At 41.2% G+C, this 19,826-nt stretch overlaps 1 protein-coding gene across 2 annotated transcripts; it reads left to right on the forward strand.

The window, feature by feature from the left end:
- The first annotated feature begins 2,128 nt into the window (after positions 1-2,128).
- On the forward strand, positions 2,129-13,517 carry LOC130200677 (23 kDa integral membrane protein-like). Of its 2 annotated transcripts, none has more exons than XM_056425138.1 (9): positions 2,129-2,285; positions 4,830-4,885; positions 8,474-8,603; positions 8,725-8,799; positions 9,599-9,694; positions 10,436-10,537; positions 10,861-10,893; positions 11,518-11,601; positions 12,313-13,517. In XM_056425138.1, exons 1-9 carry the CDS (start codon positions 2,226-2,228, stop codon positions 12,403-12,405), a joined length of 729 nt encoding a protein of 242 aa, XP_056281113.1. In that variant the 5' UTR covers positions 2,129-2,225; the 3' UTR covers positions 12,406-13,517. The 2 variants fall into 2 exon arrangements, with proteins under 2 accessions (XP_056281113.1, XP_056281114.1); XM_056425139.1 differs by having other exon boundaries at positions 2,131-2,285; positions 4,830-4,886; positions 8,484-8,603.
- Positions 13,518-19,826: the final 6,309 nt, after the last annotated feature.

The raw sequence follows: 19,826 nt of genomic DNA on the forward strand, positions 1-19,826 counted from the left end.
CTCCAATAGGACGGCCCGATGCACCGGGGGGAATCCTGCATTCTGATTGGTCAGCAGCTGATACAAATGTAAAGGGGGGAAAACCTTCCTGCTACCTGAAGAAAAGGGGGAAGGGCCAACACCTTAGGATTAAGATATGGAGTCAGCAAAGAACCGTAGAACAGAACTGTAGAACAGAACCTGTAGAACAGAACCTTAGAATAGAACCTTTAGAACAGAACCTTAGAATAGAACCTTTAGAACAGAACCTTAGAATAGAACTGTTATGGTGGTGCGAGGTTTGGACCCAAACACAGCAGGCAGAGTTCTCAAAAAAACACGGGATTTATTATTAATAACTGAGCAGAACCACAGTCTGGCAGCAGGAGAGAAACTAACAGGGACAAGAACCGGACAGGAACAAAAACGAACAGACCCAGAACAAGCAGAAAGACACAAGCTAAATACACGGGGGAAACGAGACACAGGTGGAGACGCAGGTGGAAACGATCAGGGCGTGGCTGGGAACAATCAGGACCGCAACAGAACAAGCACAGGGAAGGAAGCGCAGGGAAACAGGAAACGAGACAGGGACGCCAAAACAAAACAGGAAACACTCCAAATCATAACAAGAACCTTAGAACAGAACCTTAGAATAGAACCTTAGAACAGAACCTTAGAACATAACCTTAGAATAGAACCTTAGAATAGAACCTTAGAACATAACCTTAGAATAGAACCTTTAGAACAGAACCTTAGAACATAACCTTAGAATAGAACCTTAGAATAGAACCTTGGAACATAACCTTAGAATAGAACCTTAGAACATAACCTTAGAATCGAACCTTAGAATAGAACCTTAGAACATAACCTTAGAATAGAACCTGAGAACAGAACCTTAGAATAGAACCTTAGAACAGAACCTTAGAACATAACCTTAGAATAGAACCTTAGAATAGAACCTTAGAACATAACCTTAGAACAGAACCTTAGAATAGAACCTTAGAATAGAACCTTGGAACATAACCTTAGAATAGAACCTTAGAACATAACCTTCGAACAGAACCTTAGAACAGAACCTTAGAACAGAACCTTAGAATAGAACCTTAGAATAGAACCTTGGAACATAACCTTAGAATAGAACCTTAGAACATAACCTTCGAACAGAACCTTAGAATAGAACATTAGAATAGAACCTTGGAACATAACCTTAGAATAGAACCTTAGAACATAACCTTCGAACAGAACCTTAGAATAGAACCTTAGAACATAACCTTAGAATAGAACCTGAGAATAGAACCTTAGAACATAACCTTAGAACAGAACCTTAGAACAGAACCTGAGAACATAACCTTAGAACATAACCTTAGAACAGAACCTTAGAATAGAACCTTAGAACATAACCTGAGAACAGAACCTGAGAACATAACCTTAGAACAGAACCTGAGAACAGAACCTTAGAACAGAACCTGAGAACATAACCTGCGAATAGAACCTTAAAACAGATTCTTTGAACAGAACCGTAGAACAGAACGTCTTTAATAATATGAATCTTTGAAAACAGTTCAAACCTGCACCCCCCCCCCACACACACACACACACACACACACACACACACACACAGTGGGTGTGGTCTCCTCCATCAGACCTGTAGTAAAACCTACATAGATCTAGAGCAGTTAGAGAGGACACTCTTACGAAGAAATAGTCCCCAACGGATGCACGATTGGTTTCATAAAAACTAACTTTTAAGAAATAACTTATTTTTTTTACATCATGAAACTATGTCTTTTTATATTCCTGGAACCAGGAAGAAAGAAAAAAGTATAAATAAACAGTCTTGTGGGATTCATTTTAAAAATAAAGAATATCAGCAGCTTTATCTCTTTAAAGCCATCGTAAAAAAAATATTCTCTCCGGCTTTCACACGAGATAAAAATCACAGATGATGTCAGAGCAATAATTGACCAATAAAAGTTGTAAAGTTCTGACTTTCAGACCTTTTTTAATTCTTTCTAACGTTTCAATTTGGACTTTCTTGAAGATGATAAAAGAAGAAAAGGAGTTCTGGACCCTTTAAGAGGTCGTCCGCGGTCACACTGTGCGACTGGTTGTGGCTGCTAAGTTCGGGGGCGGCAGCTGTGGGTTCGGCCTCGTTTATCTGGTCGTTTATCTGGCTGCTCACATCCTCACATCCTCACAGGTCACAGCGTCAGCTCCCAGAGAGACTTCTGAACAACCGAAAGATGGGGAAAATTAACGGAGTCCTAAAATGCCTCTTTGTGTTCTTCAACGTGCTGTATGCAGTAAGTGAATATCATTTTTCTGATAGATTTTATATTTAAAATGATGCAAATGAGAAGAAAGAAAAACTAAAACAGAAGCTTCATAATCAATTAAATCCATTTTCTTTTTTACCTGATAAAAAAAAAAAGCTGGGCTTGGAAAAAAAGTTGGTTTATTATGTTAAAGAAAAAAGACACACCAAAAAGGTTTTTTTAATAGATTTTTCTATTTAAAATGATACAAATGAGAAAAATAAAATCCACTAAAGCAGAAGCTTCTTAATTAATTAAATAATTTTTTGTTTCATTCATATCTTCACAAACAAATATTTTTTAAATTTGGCTAAATTGGACGGAAACAACTTTATGATGTAAAAAAACAACAACCCCCAAAATCTTTTTTAAAAATAGATTTTTATATTTAAGAAGATACAATTGAGAAAAATAAAGAAGAAGAAAGTCCACTTCAACAGAAGTTTCGTAATTAATTAAATACATTTTTTTCTTTATCTTTTTTGGGGGGTTTAAAAAAAGTTGGTTTATTCTTTGATTTTCAGCTTTTACTAAACAATAAATTTGTTAAAAAAGCAAAACACAAAAATCTTTTTTTCTGATAGATTTTTTTATTCAAAATGATACAAATGAGAAAAAGTAAATCCACTGAAGCAGAAGCTTCTTAATTAATTAAAAACATTTTTTTCCTTTTCTGAGTTCATTTCTATATGTTCATGAACAAAGAGTTTATTTTTTATTTGGGTCGAAAAAAAGAATGTTCAGCTTTTACTAAACAATTAATTGGACGTAAAAAGTTTCTTATGTTAAAAAACTAAACACTGAATTGAAAAAAATATATATATATTTTTGGTGTTTTTAGTAGTTTTTAAATTACTAAAATATACAGTATGCGTGTGCACTTTCTTTCTTTTTGAAAGCGAAGATGTACAACATCAATCCGATCTGTGTAAACAGAGGGCCGGTCTGCTCCATGTCTGAGGAGTCACTTCCAGTAAGTTGTGAAAGAGGAAGCTCATGTTTCAGTCCACAGACCCCCTTTTGAAGCCCTCTCACGAAGACTCATTCCTTTCAAAGACATGTTTTCATCTGCGAGGGGGCGGAGCTTAAACACTGTTTTCAACCCTCGGGCGTCTGAAGGCGCCTTTTTTATTTTTTGCATAACAAAATGTTAAAAAAAGGCATAAATAACTTTTTAAAACCGAAATAATGTAAAAGAAATATTCAAGAATCTCGAAATTATCTGCATCCAGATACTGACTCTTTCATCCTTCATTATATAAATGATGTATGTATGTATATATATATATTAGTGCTGTGAAAAATAACGCGTTAACTCAGTTAATTAAATTACAGGTTTAAATAGTTTTTTTTAATTAAACGCATTTAACGCATGCGCAGAATGAGCTTCCAATCCGTCTGTTGTTGGTCGTCTCTCCAGCAGCATGTCATTCTGTCTTTACGTGTGGCGTTAACACGATTCCGATCTCCGTCTCGCGCGCCGCAGAGCTCGGATGCCGGCGTGTGCGCGCACATCGGGACGAAAAAAAGTCACTTGCACCCCCCCCCCTGTGAGGTGCGCCAATGGACCGAGCGGCCAGCTGCTGATCACTCACTCAATGAGTTTTTGGGAGCACCGAAGACCCATTTTGACCCAGGAAAAACCCTGAATGTATATATGGGATTAATCATGATTAATCCACAGAAACCTGTGATTAACCTGATAAATTTTTTTAATCGTTTCACAGCCCTAATATATATATATATATACACAAAAGATGCTGACACTCGTCCCTAAAGTTGAAACACGTGTCCAGGTTGAGAAGTTTAGAGGGAGCCGGTGGTTGAGCATCATCAGTTTGTACAGTATATGTCTCCCTCTAGTGGCCAATGCTGGAATGACAGAAACTCCAGCAGTGAACCAGAGATATGAAATTAAAAACCAGCATGGAGAAATGATCAAGATAGTAAATGCACTTCTGTAGAGGGAGAAAAACACATTAATCGTCTATTTATTTCAATTAAAATGTTTTAAAGGCACAGTGACATGATTATTAATTATTCATTTGTCTCGAGTCGCTAAATATTTGTTTTTCAGTATTTTAATGTTATCCCTTTCTGTTCCTGTATAACATAATTTTTTTTTGATGACTCATCCTGAACTCTGGGGGTTAAAAATCATATAAATGTACAATATGAACTCTTTATTTTTCCTTTAAATATCCGGTAAAGTGGTTCTCAAACTGTTTCCTCCCCTTTAGAAGTGAATATATCGAAATATTTAGCCAATATTAAAACAAAGTTAAACAAACAACGAGAGTCTGTAACCATTAGAAGGTCCAGCAGTGTTTGTACATCCCTGTAATAATAACTTAAATGTTTTGTTAAATGTTCTGCAATTTGTTTTTATTTACTTATAAATGTTCTACTTCTACATTGTTTACTTATACTTCACTCACTCTTTCATTGTGATTGTGTTTGTCATCTGCAGCCTCCGTACTCTGGCGTTTCATTGGGTTAAAGCACAAACATATTAATGTGATGTGCTTTCAGATCCTTGGATGTGTTCTGATCTACTTGGTGGTGAAGAGCAGCAGCTACGGCAACCAGGTAAACAACAACAACAACAACAACAACAACAACAACCCATTCCACTTCTTTTTGTACATTTTGGCATCGAAATGCAGAAAACCTAAAACAAAAAGTGTTAACTCAAGTTTGAAAAACCTAAATATAAATGACATAACAAAGAAATAAGGATAAAATACAACTTTCGATGTATTGAAACATTACATTATACATATATTAAAGCCTCTGATTCAGAATTGCCTTTGTCTGTTTTATTCCTTGCAAAGAGGAAAGTTCTGACAGCTTCATAGGGAACTCTGTGACACAAGATTCAATGAAGCAACAGTCACAACCTTCTTTATACGACATGAGGGTCAGTCACAACCTTCTTTATATGACATGAGGGTCAGTCACAACCTTCTTTATACGACATGAGGGTCAGTCACAACATTCTTTATACGACATGAGGGTCAGTCACAACCTTCTTTATATGACATGAGGGTCAGTCACAACCTTCTTTATATGACATGAGGGTCAGTCACAGCCTTCTTTATATGACATGAGGGTCAGTCACAACCTTCTTTATACGACATGAGGGTCAGTCACAACCTTCTTTATACGACATGAGGGTCAGTCACAACCTTCTTTATATGACATGAGGGTCAGTCACAACCTTCTTTATACGACATGAGGGTCAGTCACAACCTTCTTTATCCGACATGAGGGTCAGTCACAACCTTCTTTATACGACATGAGGGTCAGTCACAACCTTCTTTATATGACATGAGGGTCAGTCACAACCTTCTTTATATGACATGAGGGTCAGTCACAACCTTCTTTATACGACATGAGGGTCAGTCACAACCTTCTTTATATGACATGAGGGTCAGTCACAACCTTCTTTATACGACATGAGGGTCAGTCACAACCTTCTTTATATGACATGAGGGTCAGTCACAACCTTCTTTATATGACATGAGGGTCAGTCACAACCTTCTTTATATGACATGAGGGTCAGTCACAGCCTTCTTTATACGACATGAGGGTCAGTCACAACCTTCTTTATATGACATGAGGGTCAGTCACAACCTTCTTTATCCGACATGAGGGTCAGTCACAACCTTCTTTATATGACATGAGGGTCACGTTTCTTAGCCTCAAACAAACAAAAGTGCTGATTCAGGTTTATGCGACAACTTCAAAGAAGAAGTCCCGCCTCCTTCGTCCTGAAGGGTCGGCTCCTTATCTTGATCAGGACCCAGAGACCCTGTCTCTGCTTCCCCTAAAACCCAGGTGTGGAAAGCCTTCAGTTTTACGACAGCGGGCTGGTCTACCTCTTAGTTTCCCACTAAACTAAATCACTCTAAAACTCCTGATCACCTTAGCTGCATTTTCAGAAACCATGACGGTACTTTATTTGACCATTGCCATTAAACATCAGTGTAAACATCAGCACACGGTTTTCATGCACAATGACGGATTATTACCGTTATTTTACACTGTAGTCTGAATCTAAAGTGTTCTCAGAAGAGATCAGACCCACCGTTGTGTCTCTAGGGTTAGCGTGTAGCTGGAGCTAGCGGCCCGTTAGCTTAGCTTAGCATGAAGACAGGACACAGGAGCATCCAGCCGATTGCTCACAGTCTCTGGACTCTTCATTCCTCCTTTACTGACGTTGAGCTATATTTCTTGGCGCCGATATTTTCTCGGTGGATCTACGACGGCACGATCTTCTGTCGCCTGTCAGGAAAACATAAACACAAGTGGGCGTAAAAAAAGCAGAAGCCAAACCAGAAGTGTGGTCATTGAAAAGCAGCCAAATACCCCCCCCCACCCCCGTTCCTCAGGTCTGTGAGAACCGTGGACAAGCCGGTCGCTGCCAAACTTTTACAACTTACGGGCATCTCTTGGCAGAACGAGCGGCGGATTTACCGAAACTTGCGAAATAAACAAGAATCTAAGTCAGATGTAAACAATAGTTAGAACAAGTTGAACTTTCTTTTTGGGGGGGGGGGGGGGGGGGGTTGGAGGACAGAAGGTCACAGTGTTTGTTTGTGTTGATTCTTGTGAAACAATTCGGAATTTCCGGTAACGTTTGAGGAACTTCGTAAAACAGCGTGCGGCGTAAATACGATCAACGTGAGTTTTTTTAGACCAGAACAGAAACATCTGGCAGGACTTCACATTTACAATCTGAAAAATACAAACCGCCTGTTTAGCAACGTTTACCCCGAGTGGAGGTGAAGGATTCAGAGAGTTTATAAAGGGTGCGGGCAGCTGCCAAGGCGCAGTGGAAACTTACATTTCTTTTCTTTGATGAAAAGCAGATGCAGCCCGGAGGAGATTTTCCATTCCCAGAGTCGACTTTCTGTGCAACGAGAAAAACAGAACGTCTCCGACGATGTTTAAACAAACTACCCATGACCGAGCAAAACAATCTCTCAAAACTATCTCTCAAAACTATCTCTCAAAACTATCTCTCAAAACCATCTCTCAAAACTATCTCGCAAAACTCTCTCAAAACTATCTCTCAAAACTATCTCGCAAAACAATCTCGCAAAACAATCTCGCAAAACAATCTCTCAAAACCATCTCGCAAAACTCTCTCAAAACTATCTCTCAAAACTATCTCGCAAAACAATCTCGCAAAACAATCTCGCAAAACTATCTCTCAAAACTATCTCAAAACCATCTCTCAAAACCATCTCTCAAAACCATCTCTCAAAACCATCTCTCAAAACAATCTCTCAAAACCATCTCTCAAAACCATCTCTCAAAACAATCTCTCAAAACTATCTCTCAAAACTATCTCTCAAAACCATCTCTCAAAACCATCTCTCAAAACTATCTCTCAAAACCATCTCTCAAAACTATCTCTCAAAACCATCTCTCAAAACTATCTCTCAAAACCATCTCTCAAAACTATCTCTCAAAACCATCTCTCAAAACCATCTCTCAAAACTATCTCTCAAAACCATCTCTCAAAACTATCTCGCAAAACTATCTCGCAAAACTATCTCTCAAAACTATCTCGCAAAACTATCTCTCAAAACTATTGAATTGTCAGATCAAAAGAACGACAAATTCTGTTTTATAGGTGACAAACTTCCACTTATTTGACCTATTTCAAATGGAATAAAACGATACTTTTCATTGCTGGTCGATATATTTACTCCAATAAGGATGGGAAAAGCAACAAAAAAATCTTAAAAGCTTGTGTTTTTAAGAAATTAGCAAAAAAAAAGAATATTCATTAACGTCATTGTTATAATTCACTTTTATATAAAGCAATTACTTGTTCACGTATGCATGAATTTTGTAGAAACAATGTTTATTATTGACATTGTGTAGCATTGCGGTTAGCCTTGCTTAAGTAGGTTAGCTTTCACTGATGTTGAACACAAACACAATATAGATTTTTCCTGTGACATTAAAGACAACATCCAGACTGTAGTTAAAGAAACATCCAGGGACGATATCTAGCATCTCTTAAAACTTGAATTAGAGAACATAGATACGCAGAATTTACAAATTCACGTGTAGTTTTTTCACAAGTCAAATGTCGAACAATGAAATCCACTGTCAGAGATTACATTTCTGTGTTAATCCAATGTTTGTTTCCTTGTCCTGGCGGAGCAGCTGTCAACGCTCGGGGGCCCGAGCATGGGTTGGGGTTGGGTGTTTGCCATCGGCATCCTCGCCATCGCCTGCTTGGGAATCTACGCAGGAGTCTCGGAGAATGTCTACGCCCTCAAAGCAGTACGCACGCGACTTCAAACTCATTTTTAGTTTTTAGTTTTGTTCGTTGGATAATTTTAAGATAATCAAGACACAATCGGCAAGACAAGACATACCTTTGAATGTTGTTTACTTCTTGTAGTTTGCAGGCCTAATGGTGGTTGGAATGATCATCATGATGATCTTTGGCATCATTGTGGTTGTCGTAAGAAACAAGGTGATCTATTTATCTCACTACCTTTTATTCCATCTAGATGAAAATGTTTGTCTCTCTATCTTGATCTTGTGATTCTCTTTTTCTCAGTTTTATAATGCTTAAGTTCTTTAATTACCATGAGAATAATGTCTTCTTACTCTACTTGTATGCTTAAACGTTCTCTCTATCTACCTTTATGTTATAACGTTCTCTCTATCTACCTTCATGTTATAACGTTCTCTCTATCTACCTTCATTCTATAATGTTCTCTATGCTATACAGTTCTCTCTATCTACCTTTATGTTATAACGTTCTCTCTATCTACCTTTATGTTATAACGTTCTCTCTATCTACCTTCATGTTATAACGTTCTCTCTATCTACCTTCATTCTATAATGTTCTCTATGCTATACAGTTCTCTCTATCTACCTTTCTGCCATAACATTATCTCTATCTATCTTTTTGTTATAATGTTCTCTCTCAATAACTTCATGCCATAACGACCTCTCCATCTACCTTTATGCTATAATGTTCTTTCTGTCTATCTTCATGCTATAACAATCTCTCTATACCTTCATGCTATAATATTCTCTCTGTCTACCTTTATGCTATAATGTTCTCTCTACCTTTCTGCCATAATATTCTCTCTATCTCCTATCTACCTTCATGCTTAAATCTTGTCTATTTTAATGCCAATGTTCTCTGTATATAGATGATAGTTCTTCTCTATTCCTACATGTTTTGATGCTTACATATTGTGTCTCTAAGGCTTCATTGTATCTGTGTCATGATGCTAATATTGTTCCCTCTCTTCTTGTAGGTCAAAGAAGAACTTGACAACACCTCTTCTGAGGTGGTCAAGCCCTTAATGGAAAACAAGGAGTTAAGAGCGGCGCTGGAGGAGATACAGAGCGCTGTAATGTTATCTATGTTCTATTAAAACCATACGAGTGTCGTCTAACGACAGCTTCTAGGGTGAACGCTTTAAGTCAACCTTTGGGAAGGTGGGGGTAAGCGGGGCTCCCCTTAAGCATACTGATATGTGTTGAAGCTTAATGCTCTCTCCTGACCACCAGGGGGCGACTCCTCTGGTTGTATAGAAGTCTATGATTCATGTGTTAAAGCTTAATGTTCTCTTCTGACCACCAGGGGGCGACTCCTCTGGTTGTATAGAAGTCTATGATTCATGTGTTAAAGCTTAATGTTCTCTTCTGACCACCAGGGGGCGACTCCTCTGGTTGTATAGAAGTCTATGCTTCATTAGTAACAGCTGCAGTCTATCACCTGTCCACCAGGGGGCGACTCCTCTGGTTGTATAGAAGTATATGCTTCACATGTTAAAGCTGCAGTCTCTCTCCTGACCACCAGGGGGAGACTACTCTGGTTGTATAGAAGTCTATATAATGACTCTCCTTCTCTCTTGATGTATTCCCTCAGTAAAGATTGTAAACATGAGTTTATGTCTCAGTCTCTAGTTTCAGGTTTTCTTCTATACAGCATGATGTCATCATTTAGGACATTATGGTCATTTAGAGTCAAATAGACCTAAAGCAATGTCATTTGGTATTAATTCTGCAGATCTCTCGTTCACTATCTACCTTCTTTCCCCATTGAAGACCATTTCCACTCGTTGAAACTCTCTCTCTCGTGGTTGCAGGTGAGGTGCTGTGGAGTGGTGAGCGCTCAGGACTGGGGCGGCAACATCCCCAACAGCTGTCGCTGCCGATCTAACTCGTTTGAATGTGCACTCAAACCTCAGGTTGGTTCAGTAAAATGAAAGTGTAAGATCGGGTTTATAAGTATCGGTATTCAGGGAGCCTCATTTAAGGAGAACGTTTGAGTTCATGTGCAAAAGTAAGTGGTACTTTTTAGGGTTAATTTCTGAGTAATATATTTACAGTATTTGAAAAATTATAAAAATTTAGAAGTTACAGAAAATACTGGAACAACTAAGTGTTCAGTAATCTTTAACCAAACCAGTCTGTATAGTGTCCAATCCAGTGTTAAAGTAGTTATACTTGTATCAAATACATACTTTTGTCTTGTATCATTCATATCTTCCTTTTGTTTTTTTTCTTGCAGGGAAGCAGTGGCCCAGATGAAATCTATAAACAGGTATTTAATCAACCAATCAACCAACCAACCAACCATTTAACCAACCTATCAACCAACTAACCAACCAACCAATTAACCAACCTATCAACCAACCAACCTATCAACCAACCTATAAACCAATCAATTAAATAACCAACCAACGAACCAACCTATCAACCAACTAACCAACCAATTAACCAACCAATTAACCAACCTATCAACCAACTAACCAACTAACCAATTCACCAACCTATCAACCAACTACCCAACCAATTAACCAATATATCAACCAACCAACCAATTAACCAACCTATCAACCAACCAATTAAATAACCAACCAACCAACCAACCAACTAACCAACCATTTAACCAACCTATCAACCAACTAACCAACCAACCAATTAACCAACCTATCAACCAACCAATTAACCAACCATCCAATTAACCAGCCTAGCAAACAACCAATTAACCAACCAACCAACCAACCAACCAACCAACCAATTAAATAACCAACCAACCAAACAACCAACTAACCAACCAACCAACCAACCAACCAACCAACCAACCAACCAACCAAGGCCCCATCCAGTTCACCAGCCAGCCATGCCTCCTCATGATAACCTTCCTCCTCCTCTTCTGTTGCAGTCCTGCAGTGAATTCCTCTTTTCGTGGGCCAACTTCTTCTGCCAGATCATGATGGGCTTCTTCTTTGGATTGGCTGTCACAGCGGTAAGCTCCGCCTTCCTTCTCCCTTTGAGTTTTGTCATGGCCATGTTTCAGAATCAGGGGTTCAGTGTTTTGTTCCCAACACTTTAAAAAAAAGAAGAAGATGTTATTGTCTTGAAGGTCAAGGAATCGCGTAACAGGAAGTCTCGAGTGAAGTGCGAGTTCTAAACTTTGCATTTTGAGGTCTTTAGGTGACCGTTATGATTCGTTACCACCCTCAATGACAGAACAGCCAACGTTGTATTAAGGCTGCTTGGTAATTGGTTTTAAGAGATTTGTTACCTTGCTGTACTTGGCACCTCCTCCTCCTCAATACTTAGCTCTTTTTAGCTAATGTTAGCGTTAGTCACAGCTGACCTCAAAAGGGTTGAGCGACATAGTATCAGCTTTTGGACCTATATTTTTGGGTTCAGGAAGGATTTAGGGGTTAATTTATTTCAGAAGTAATGAAATAAGAAATGCTTCTTGTTTCTTGTCAGCTTGGTGAGCTAATGCTCAGAAACTTATGTTTCAGGATCTCACTAAAAACATTAAAATCTTAATTTAATGTTCTAAGATGATTAGACCAAGCTAATAAACCAGATATATGCTTGAAATAAAGATCTGCTGTTAAGCTGTTGGACATCATGTGTTGTCCGCTGTGGATTGGGCGGATTGCTCGCGTAACGTCGGGGTCACCTGTCCGTCTCTCTAACTGAGAACCCGTCTTCACAGCTGCTCGGCCTGCTGATCTCCATCCTGATGGTCCACCAGATCAAACGTCACGACGGCGGCGCAGGACTGTCCATTGCCATGAAGGGCTACTAAAAGAAACCCCTCCCCCGACCCCTGACCTCTGCACTGTAAAGGAGGACTCAGTGGTCAAAACAAGGCCTCTTCTTCTTCACTCTTCTATTTTCTGGCTTCTGACCAGAAGATTACATTTCTTTACTTCCAGCTTTCTATGACAGAGACTGTTGCTTGAATAGCGAACATTTATATTTTTGTTATCTCTTTTTGTGTTTTTAATGGTTTGTAGTATAATACTTGTCTTATGTAACAGAGACATATCGTAGAATAGAAGCACTCTGCGCACAACCTTCAGCACGTCTGACTGTACAGCTTTATTAACCTGGGGGGGTCGTAACATCCAGTGTTTAAATCCTTATATTTTCTATCTTAAGCCCCCGAGACACATCAGGAAATAGCACGGCGAAGTTCCTGAACGCTTCATTGCTAAAAGCTTGAGGGTGATAACTCTCAGCAAGCGAGTCGTCTCCTTCAGCAACTTCACATTGTTCGTGCTCAAGACATTCGTGGAAAACCATCTGCAAACCATTTCTCTTTTGGGGAACAGCTGGACAGATTCGGCCATGTTGGATTTTTCCTTCCCGTGAAAAGGGTCAACGCTGTCCAATTGGTTCCTTCTGGTCAACGGCATTGGTTCAGAGCTGAGCGTGGCCAGATCTCGACGTAGAGTTGATCGTAAATGAATCATTTTAGCTTTTCGTTTGTCCAGAGATTAGTTCAGCATATGTTTAGCCTAGCTTAGCACAACGGGAAACTGTTGCCTAGCTTTAAAAACTCGCCAGAATCTGCACATTCACAAGAGGGAGGGATTAAACAAAGAAAAGAGCCCAACACACCTCCTCAGCTTAAGAGTTCAGGTCAGAAGTACTCTTGAGCGGTAAGCTGTATGTGTTATTCTACATATTGTCCGTGCATATGACTATGACTATGTGAACGTTCGGTCATGTAGAAGCAGAACAATGTGCCGTGAACTGAAGGCTTGTTTCCACGTGGCTAAATAGGATAAAACTCCCGGCAACACTTGCAGCACTGAAACTCTAAATTAGCTTAAAGACGCTTTGTAGAAGTCGCCTTTGTGTGTCGCTACCGTTGTTCGTGTGGAGGCCGAAATAAAATGGGATTAAATCTCTCGTGCAGAGTTTCATTGAAGAGTTCACAATTTTCAGGTCTCCCACAAACCTCGAACACATCACCACTATTTGAAAAAAAAGGAGAGGATCTGTTTTATTGGGACGTTTCATTCGTATCAGTTCAGAATAAACTCTAGAGAGGGAACCAGTGGGATTTATTGTACCCTGATTGGATTTTATAGTTATGACACAACGTTTTATAGAATATTCTTCCGTGTATTTCTAATACTTAACGATAAATTGTTGGCTATTTGTCTCATGTGGCGCGATGAAGGTTTAATATACAGAAATTATCGCGTGTGATTGATACTAATGAAGCTTATTTATGTCAACGTATTAACGCGTAGACGTAGAACAAAATGAGAGAATAAACACACATTAAATTCCCACATTAAAATATATTTATCATTCAACAATTATTGACTGTGACAATAAAACTGCAAAAGTAATTTACTGTGAATTTCCAGTCAACTAATTTACAGGGTGCTGTTTTATGCCATCGTTGAATTCCCTCTGCCTTGTTAAACCCTCGTCGCTCCACAGGAGACTAATGGCTGACACTCTGGTGTTAAATATGACAATCACACGGTGCGATGACTCTTCTACAACACGGAGAGTCAATCAGCTCTCAGCTTGGCGTTTTCCCATCATGCACTAGACCTCACAGGTTGCGTCAGAGCACGTCGCTAACCAGCATGCATTGCTCCGTGCACATGGACTGGGAAGGTTTCATGACACTGAATCAGAGTATGTTCTTTTATATGCGCTTTCTTCAAAAGATGCAGAACAAAATACATCAAACAATGCATTTCAAAAGAACTGACTCATCAGAAATTTGAAATTATATAACTCAATAAATCCCGGGTCCCCATAACCCAAATCACCAGAACAGCACCACTCACCTCCGTGGAGACTTCAAGAGCAACTTGATATTTGCTCTTTGGTTTTAAAATCTAATGGAAGGCCTGAAACCCTCAGAGGAGGCGGAGCATCAGCAGATCCATGCCCACCGTTGTAGTGCACAGAGTGAACCAGCAGCCACTAGGTGGCAGTGCACACCAGAGGAAAGGAAACACACGAGGAACAGTTTATCTTTGGGTCCTTATCGCTGTGCAGGCGCCAAGGTTACGTCCTCTGGCCTTTCCTCTAAAGACGAGTTCACGTTTCAGTATTTTATTGCTTTTCCAAAAACACAACCTTCGCCTTCATCTCCGAGTTGAAAGTTTCAATCGGAGTTCGGAGCATCTTTTACAAATCTAATTTCTCAGTTAAGTGGAACGATGTGTGTGAGCTTCTGGTTCAGGAATGTGACAACAACAAAACTGCTTTTTGAATTCGAGGGAAACATATTTCGTCCCCAGAACACATAATGAATGAAACATGATGTAAAAGTGCTCTGACTGCAGAATGTGATCACATCGGTGTGAATAACACAATAATAATGCAACTAAAGCAAGTTTAGTCTTTTAGCTTTTTAGCTGTTATCTATGTTAATAACCGGGGTCCAAAACGATGAGTCAAAAACATTCACATTTCCTTGTGGGAGGACCCTCAAACGCAACATCTCTTAGTAGCTTTTAATCACTGTAGAAATTCAAATTGTGTATCCTTCTGCATAATATTTACACATAATGATCTCACAGCCTGTCTGGCAAGCTGGTGTTGATTCACGCCTGTGAGCATCCCATAATATATGATGGAGCGAATATATTAGCTAGAAATGACACAGTAAAGCACTTATCGCATTACAAGTATGAAATATACAAACACATACGCAATAATGTTTCAGCTGCAATATTATTAGAGTATTTCAGTCCAATATGTGGCTAATTAACAGGGAAAACCATCACAGGGCCGCATGTTCGATGCCGTGTTTGTGTGTTTGAGTTTCTGTATATTTATTCCACATGTGAGAAGCCTCCGGCAGCTTCACAACGGGCTTCTTGCCAGAGACGAGCGTACAGCTAGAGCAACGCCCAGAGAAACAAACTCTATTCTGCTGTTAATGGGTTAGGAATGGACCAATTAACACCCAGTTGGTCCATCATCCCGAATGTATGAGCATTAAACACATTGTCACATGTGGAAGAATGTTCTCTGTCTTATGCTGAACATTAATAATCCAAACTTGTGGCGTGCCAAAGCTTCAGTTTACGGTCGATTACTGCTTTTTAAATTTAAATGTGCTTCCTCGTTTGAACCGACTCGTCTACGAGTGATTCACCGCCAGAGAATCTGTTGCACTTCACCGACTCCTCTTACCACATCACAGTTTACCAATTTACTAAGAAGCAGTAATAGTTTTGATATTATTGAATTATTTCCAGCATAGAGAGCATAGAAAGTTTGAGGTTACTGCATCTTGAACTCTGACCTCTGCTGTGACTCTTCTTTTAAAGCATTCAAAGCCTCTGATGATCTCAAGTTATCATGTAAGTTAGTTTCTATCTCATCCCGGTTGGACAACTGCGATTCACTTTATTCCTGCTTAAAAACTATTTTCCCTCTTGTGGCTGAAACTGGTCCAAACTCATGTGACCTCCTGTGACCTCACGTCACAACAGCCAAACAATGGTTTTCAGGAATGCGTTCTGCAAATTCCCCGGCAGACTAACAGGTGTGTCGTTTTACTTTCAGTGTAATTAACGAGATGATGAGGTGGCGAGCGATGAGGCGTTCCAGCTCAGAACAAAAAGAGCGAGCGGTTGATTGACGGGTTGACGGGTTGACAGGTTGACGGGTTGATGGGTTGATGGGTTGACGGTCTTGTTACTGTCAATAGGTTTGAGAACGGAGAAAGTCACCCTGAACAAACTCACATTAACGCTCATTCATTGGACACGGTTGTTCGACTAAATGCAGCTCGTAGTCCCTTTATGCCACTCGAGGGGGAAAAAACAAGTTGTATGTGCTACAGCTAAGACTATCAAGCCTTCATCACGGAGGACATTCTGCAGCACAGGTGGGAGTGATTCCATTATGGATGCTGAATTCCATTTAGATATGCCCGTTTTTAGGTCATGTTATGCCTTAGAGCAGTGGTCCCCAAACTACGGCCCGCGGGCCGAATCCGGCCCGCCTCCCCATTTGGACCGGCCCCCTGAACAATACCAGAGACGCGTTCCGATTTATTATTTTTTTCACCTGGCCCGCTGCCGTTGAGATTGCAGTGAGACGCGGAGAAAATGTGAAGTGGTGATCTTCGCAATAAAACATCTTTGATGGACGTGTCGCGTCTCGGCCAATCAGTGTTCAGATGTCGACAGCGTTTGGGAAGTTAGGTTAGCTTGAATGTTAGTCCGCTACATCTGCTGCTGTCACGCTGCACGGTGTAGCGATACTAACAAAGTACCCGTACTTTAAAAACGATGTGATTTAGCATATTTTTAGTTTCGATACCTCAGTAAAAGAGCGATCAGAGCTGCTCCGCTCTGTTAAATGCTGTCTGCATGCACAGTGCTCACAGCGTGATGCACGCACACAGGTGAGCACACTCTCACTAGCACCCCCCCCCCCCCCCCCCCCCCCCCGGCTGGCCCTCCAGCAGACAAGGGAAACGTTATGTGGCCCTCTCAGGAAAAAATTTGGGGACCCCTGCCTTAGAGGGATACTTGAATAGATGGGAGGCATTGCTATATTGTCATCAGTGACATTTCCTACGAGTGGTGCAAATGTCATCTATGAATAAAAGGCCTATTTGGAACCAAAACCTTCGTCATATTACACTTTACAAATACCAGGAAAACCTGTGGCTGTGTTTCCAGACTTTCTGAGCCCTGCCATTGAGCATTGGCTTCATTAATGTCACTAGTTCCACTAGAGTTGGTAAACTTGTTGCTTTTTCCCCATTGGCTTGGTTTATTATTGCACAGAAAAAGATTCAAGAGAACCAAAATGCATCGCTTAAAAGTGAAACGAGTATCAGTGCATGTGTTTTATTCTGCACTAGCTCCTGGCTGCAGGGTTCTGATCCGTCTGAACCACCGAGTCCAATTCAACCGCATCGGAAAAAACCCATTATTCAACATAAACAAATGGAAGGGGCGATGACGTGACAGACATAATCGCTAAAAACCTGATGCAAATTCACCTTTTCAATAAATCCCTGCGAACAACGGTAGAAATGACCAAAGGGGCAGAGTTGACGCCGTCGTTATGGAGACCGGGACTGAAGAAGCGGTGGAGTCACCCGGTGAAGGAGCAGCCAGTGAACCATCTACGTCGTAGACGGAGACCAAACCCTCGTCGTGGTCCACGAACACGCCCACCTTCTGGGGCTTTGAACTCAGAGGGAGAGGAAGAGGAGAGCCAATGAGAGCAGCGTACTCTTCTTCGTTCTTCAACCACAGGGTCCAGTGGCTGTTGTCTCAGGATAGGGGGATGACTCCATTTCTTTTGATTGATTCCTTGGCGACTTCTATATTCCACCAAGTTTTGTCCTTCACTTAAACCTCAAAGTAAAATCTTTCGGAGGAGAAACTCTGTTTTCCCAAGATACAGCAACTGGGATCAAATCTCTTTGGACTTTCCTGGAGCTCGTCTTCACGGCGCTATGATGCACGTATTTGCAGTCATCAGACAGGAGGTGTGCTGTATCGGTGTCCAGAGTCACATCCACGGCAAACATCTGGACCCAGTTCAGCTCCGCCTCAAGGAGCAGCTTCTTCATCTCTTTGCCGAGCGTCTCCTCTAGCTGATCCACAGCTGTCCTCACTGTGCCCTCCAAAGATGGCGGCTCGAGGGTGACCTCTTCAGAGATGCGAAGCTTTGCAGGAAGGGGAGGTGGTCTTTGGAGCGTGAGAGCTGCTTCACCTCACCGCTTTTCCGGATCAGCTCCGAGATTTCCTGATCCAGCTGGTGGACGAAGCCTTCGGGTCGCTGTTCGGCCATCTTCTGCGTTGCTTCAATGGTCCCAATGAGCTCCGCTTGGGTCCTCTCCAAAGACTGTATCAGAGCGATGAAGACCTGGACGCCATCTTCCAGCTCTCTGTCGACAGCTTCCTTCCCGAGCTTTGCCGCTTGGTTGATCTCCAGAATCTTCAACCGTCTCTCTAGGATTATCCGGTATGACTTCACCCGTGGTATGACTTTGTGCGCCTTGTGGTCTAGAACCGGGCAAAGCATGCAAACGCAGATCTGGTCGGTTTTGCAGAAGAGCTCCAGAGGAGCACATCCTCCACTACAGGTTCTCCTGGGATCGGTGAGCTGATGTCTTTTCGGAAGCGGAGCCGTCAGATGAGGTGTCAGGTGAGCCCCGCAGTAGGAGGCCAGGCACGACTTCACGGATCTTCCTTCCGCAGACGTCAAAGGGAACGTCTCCCGGTTCGGCAGCCTGTCGATCCGAGCTGCTGCTTCCAGCTGAATCTCTGAACCGAGCCACTATCTCCGAGATGAAGGTGTTGACTCTCAGATCAGGTCTTTTGTAGAACGGGCATTTGCGGGCGCTGCTGTCCCACTTATGAGCGACGCAGTGTTGGCATGAGTTGTGTCCATGCGGCAACGTGACGGGATCGATGAACACATCCAGACAGATGTCGCAAAGGAACTCCTCTTCAGTGAGCGTGAAGCTGGCAGACGACAGGTCGGCACTCTGAACCCCAAATTAAAGACTTGACATGACAACAAAGATGTTTTTCTGAGGATATATGCATATGGCACTTTCGTATGGAAGACTTAAAAGTGCAGGTAAACCAGTGTGGGTGTTACTGGCACGACATTCCTCATCTCTCCGGGCTCAGGTCCAACTTTTTTATTCATCCATGTTTTATTGAGGATCCGACTCTTAAAGAAGTCTCCTATGTGTCTTTTTCTTGAAAAGAAACGTAATTTATACACATTGGGTTCGGGAAGTTTTGGATCATGTTCAACTGAATACTGTCAGGCCTGCGGTTTCTTTTGAATTGGGCGCCAGCCAGCGCTCCCAGCGCTCCCAGTGCGGCAGGAGAGTGTAACACCCGGTTCCGTGTCTCCTATGTTCCATGTCTCCTCTGTGTCTTCTCTCTCGTTTAATTCCCTGCACCTGCCCTCAGCCACTCTTGTCTCGTTACTGTCTGATGTCGTACACCTGTTTCCCCCCCTATATATTGTGTCAGTCTTTCCCTTGTCTGCGGTCGGATTGTCGTCTCTTGTTCCGTGTCCTTTTCCCGTTGTCCTGTCTGTGTTCCTGATCCTGCCTGCTTCGATCCTGCTTGCCTGCCTGCCCTGACCGATGATCCTCTGCCTGCCCCTTTTGGACCTTGTTTATTTTGCAACTGTTTTGCCTCATTAAAGAGTGCTTTTTGTTATTTATATTTCGTCCAGCTTGTCTCT

This window comes from Pseudoliparis swirei, chromosome 10, assembly GCF_029220125.1.
Source record: "Pseudoliparis swirei isolate HS2019 ecotype Mariana Trench chromosome 10, NWPU_hadal_v1, whole genome shotgun sequence".
NCBI lineage: Eukaryota > Metazoa > Chordata > Actinopteri > Perciformes > Liparidae > Pseudoliparis > Pseudoliparis swirei.

Coding starts and splice junctions, on each gene's coding strand:
- LOC130200677 (XM_056425138.1), top strand. CDS start 2,226: ATGGGGAAAATTAACGGAGTCCTAAAATGCCTCTTTGTGTTCTTCAAC. Junction 9,695..10,435: donor TGGAGGAGATACAGAGCGCT/GTAATGTTATCT, acceptor TCGTGGTTGCAG/GTGAGGTGCTGTGGAGTGGT. Junction 10,538..10,860: donor AATGTGCACTCAAACCTCAG/GTTGGTTCAGTA, acceptor TTTTTCTTGCAG/GGAAGCAGTGGCCCAGATGA.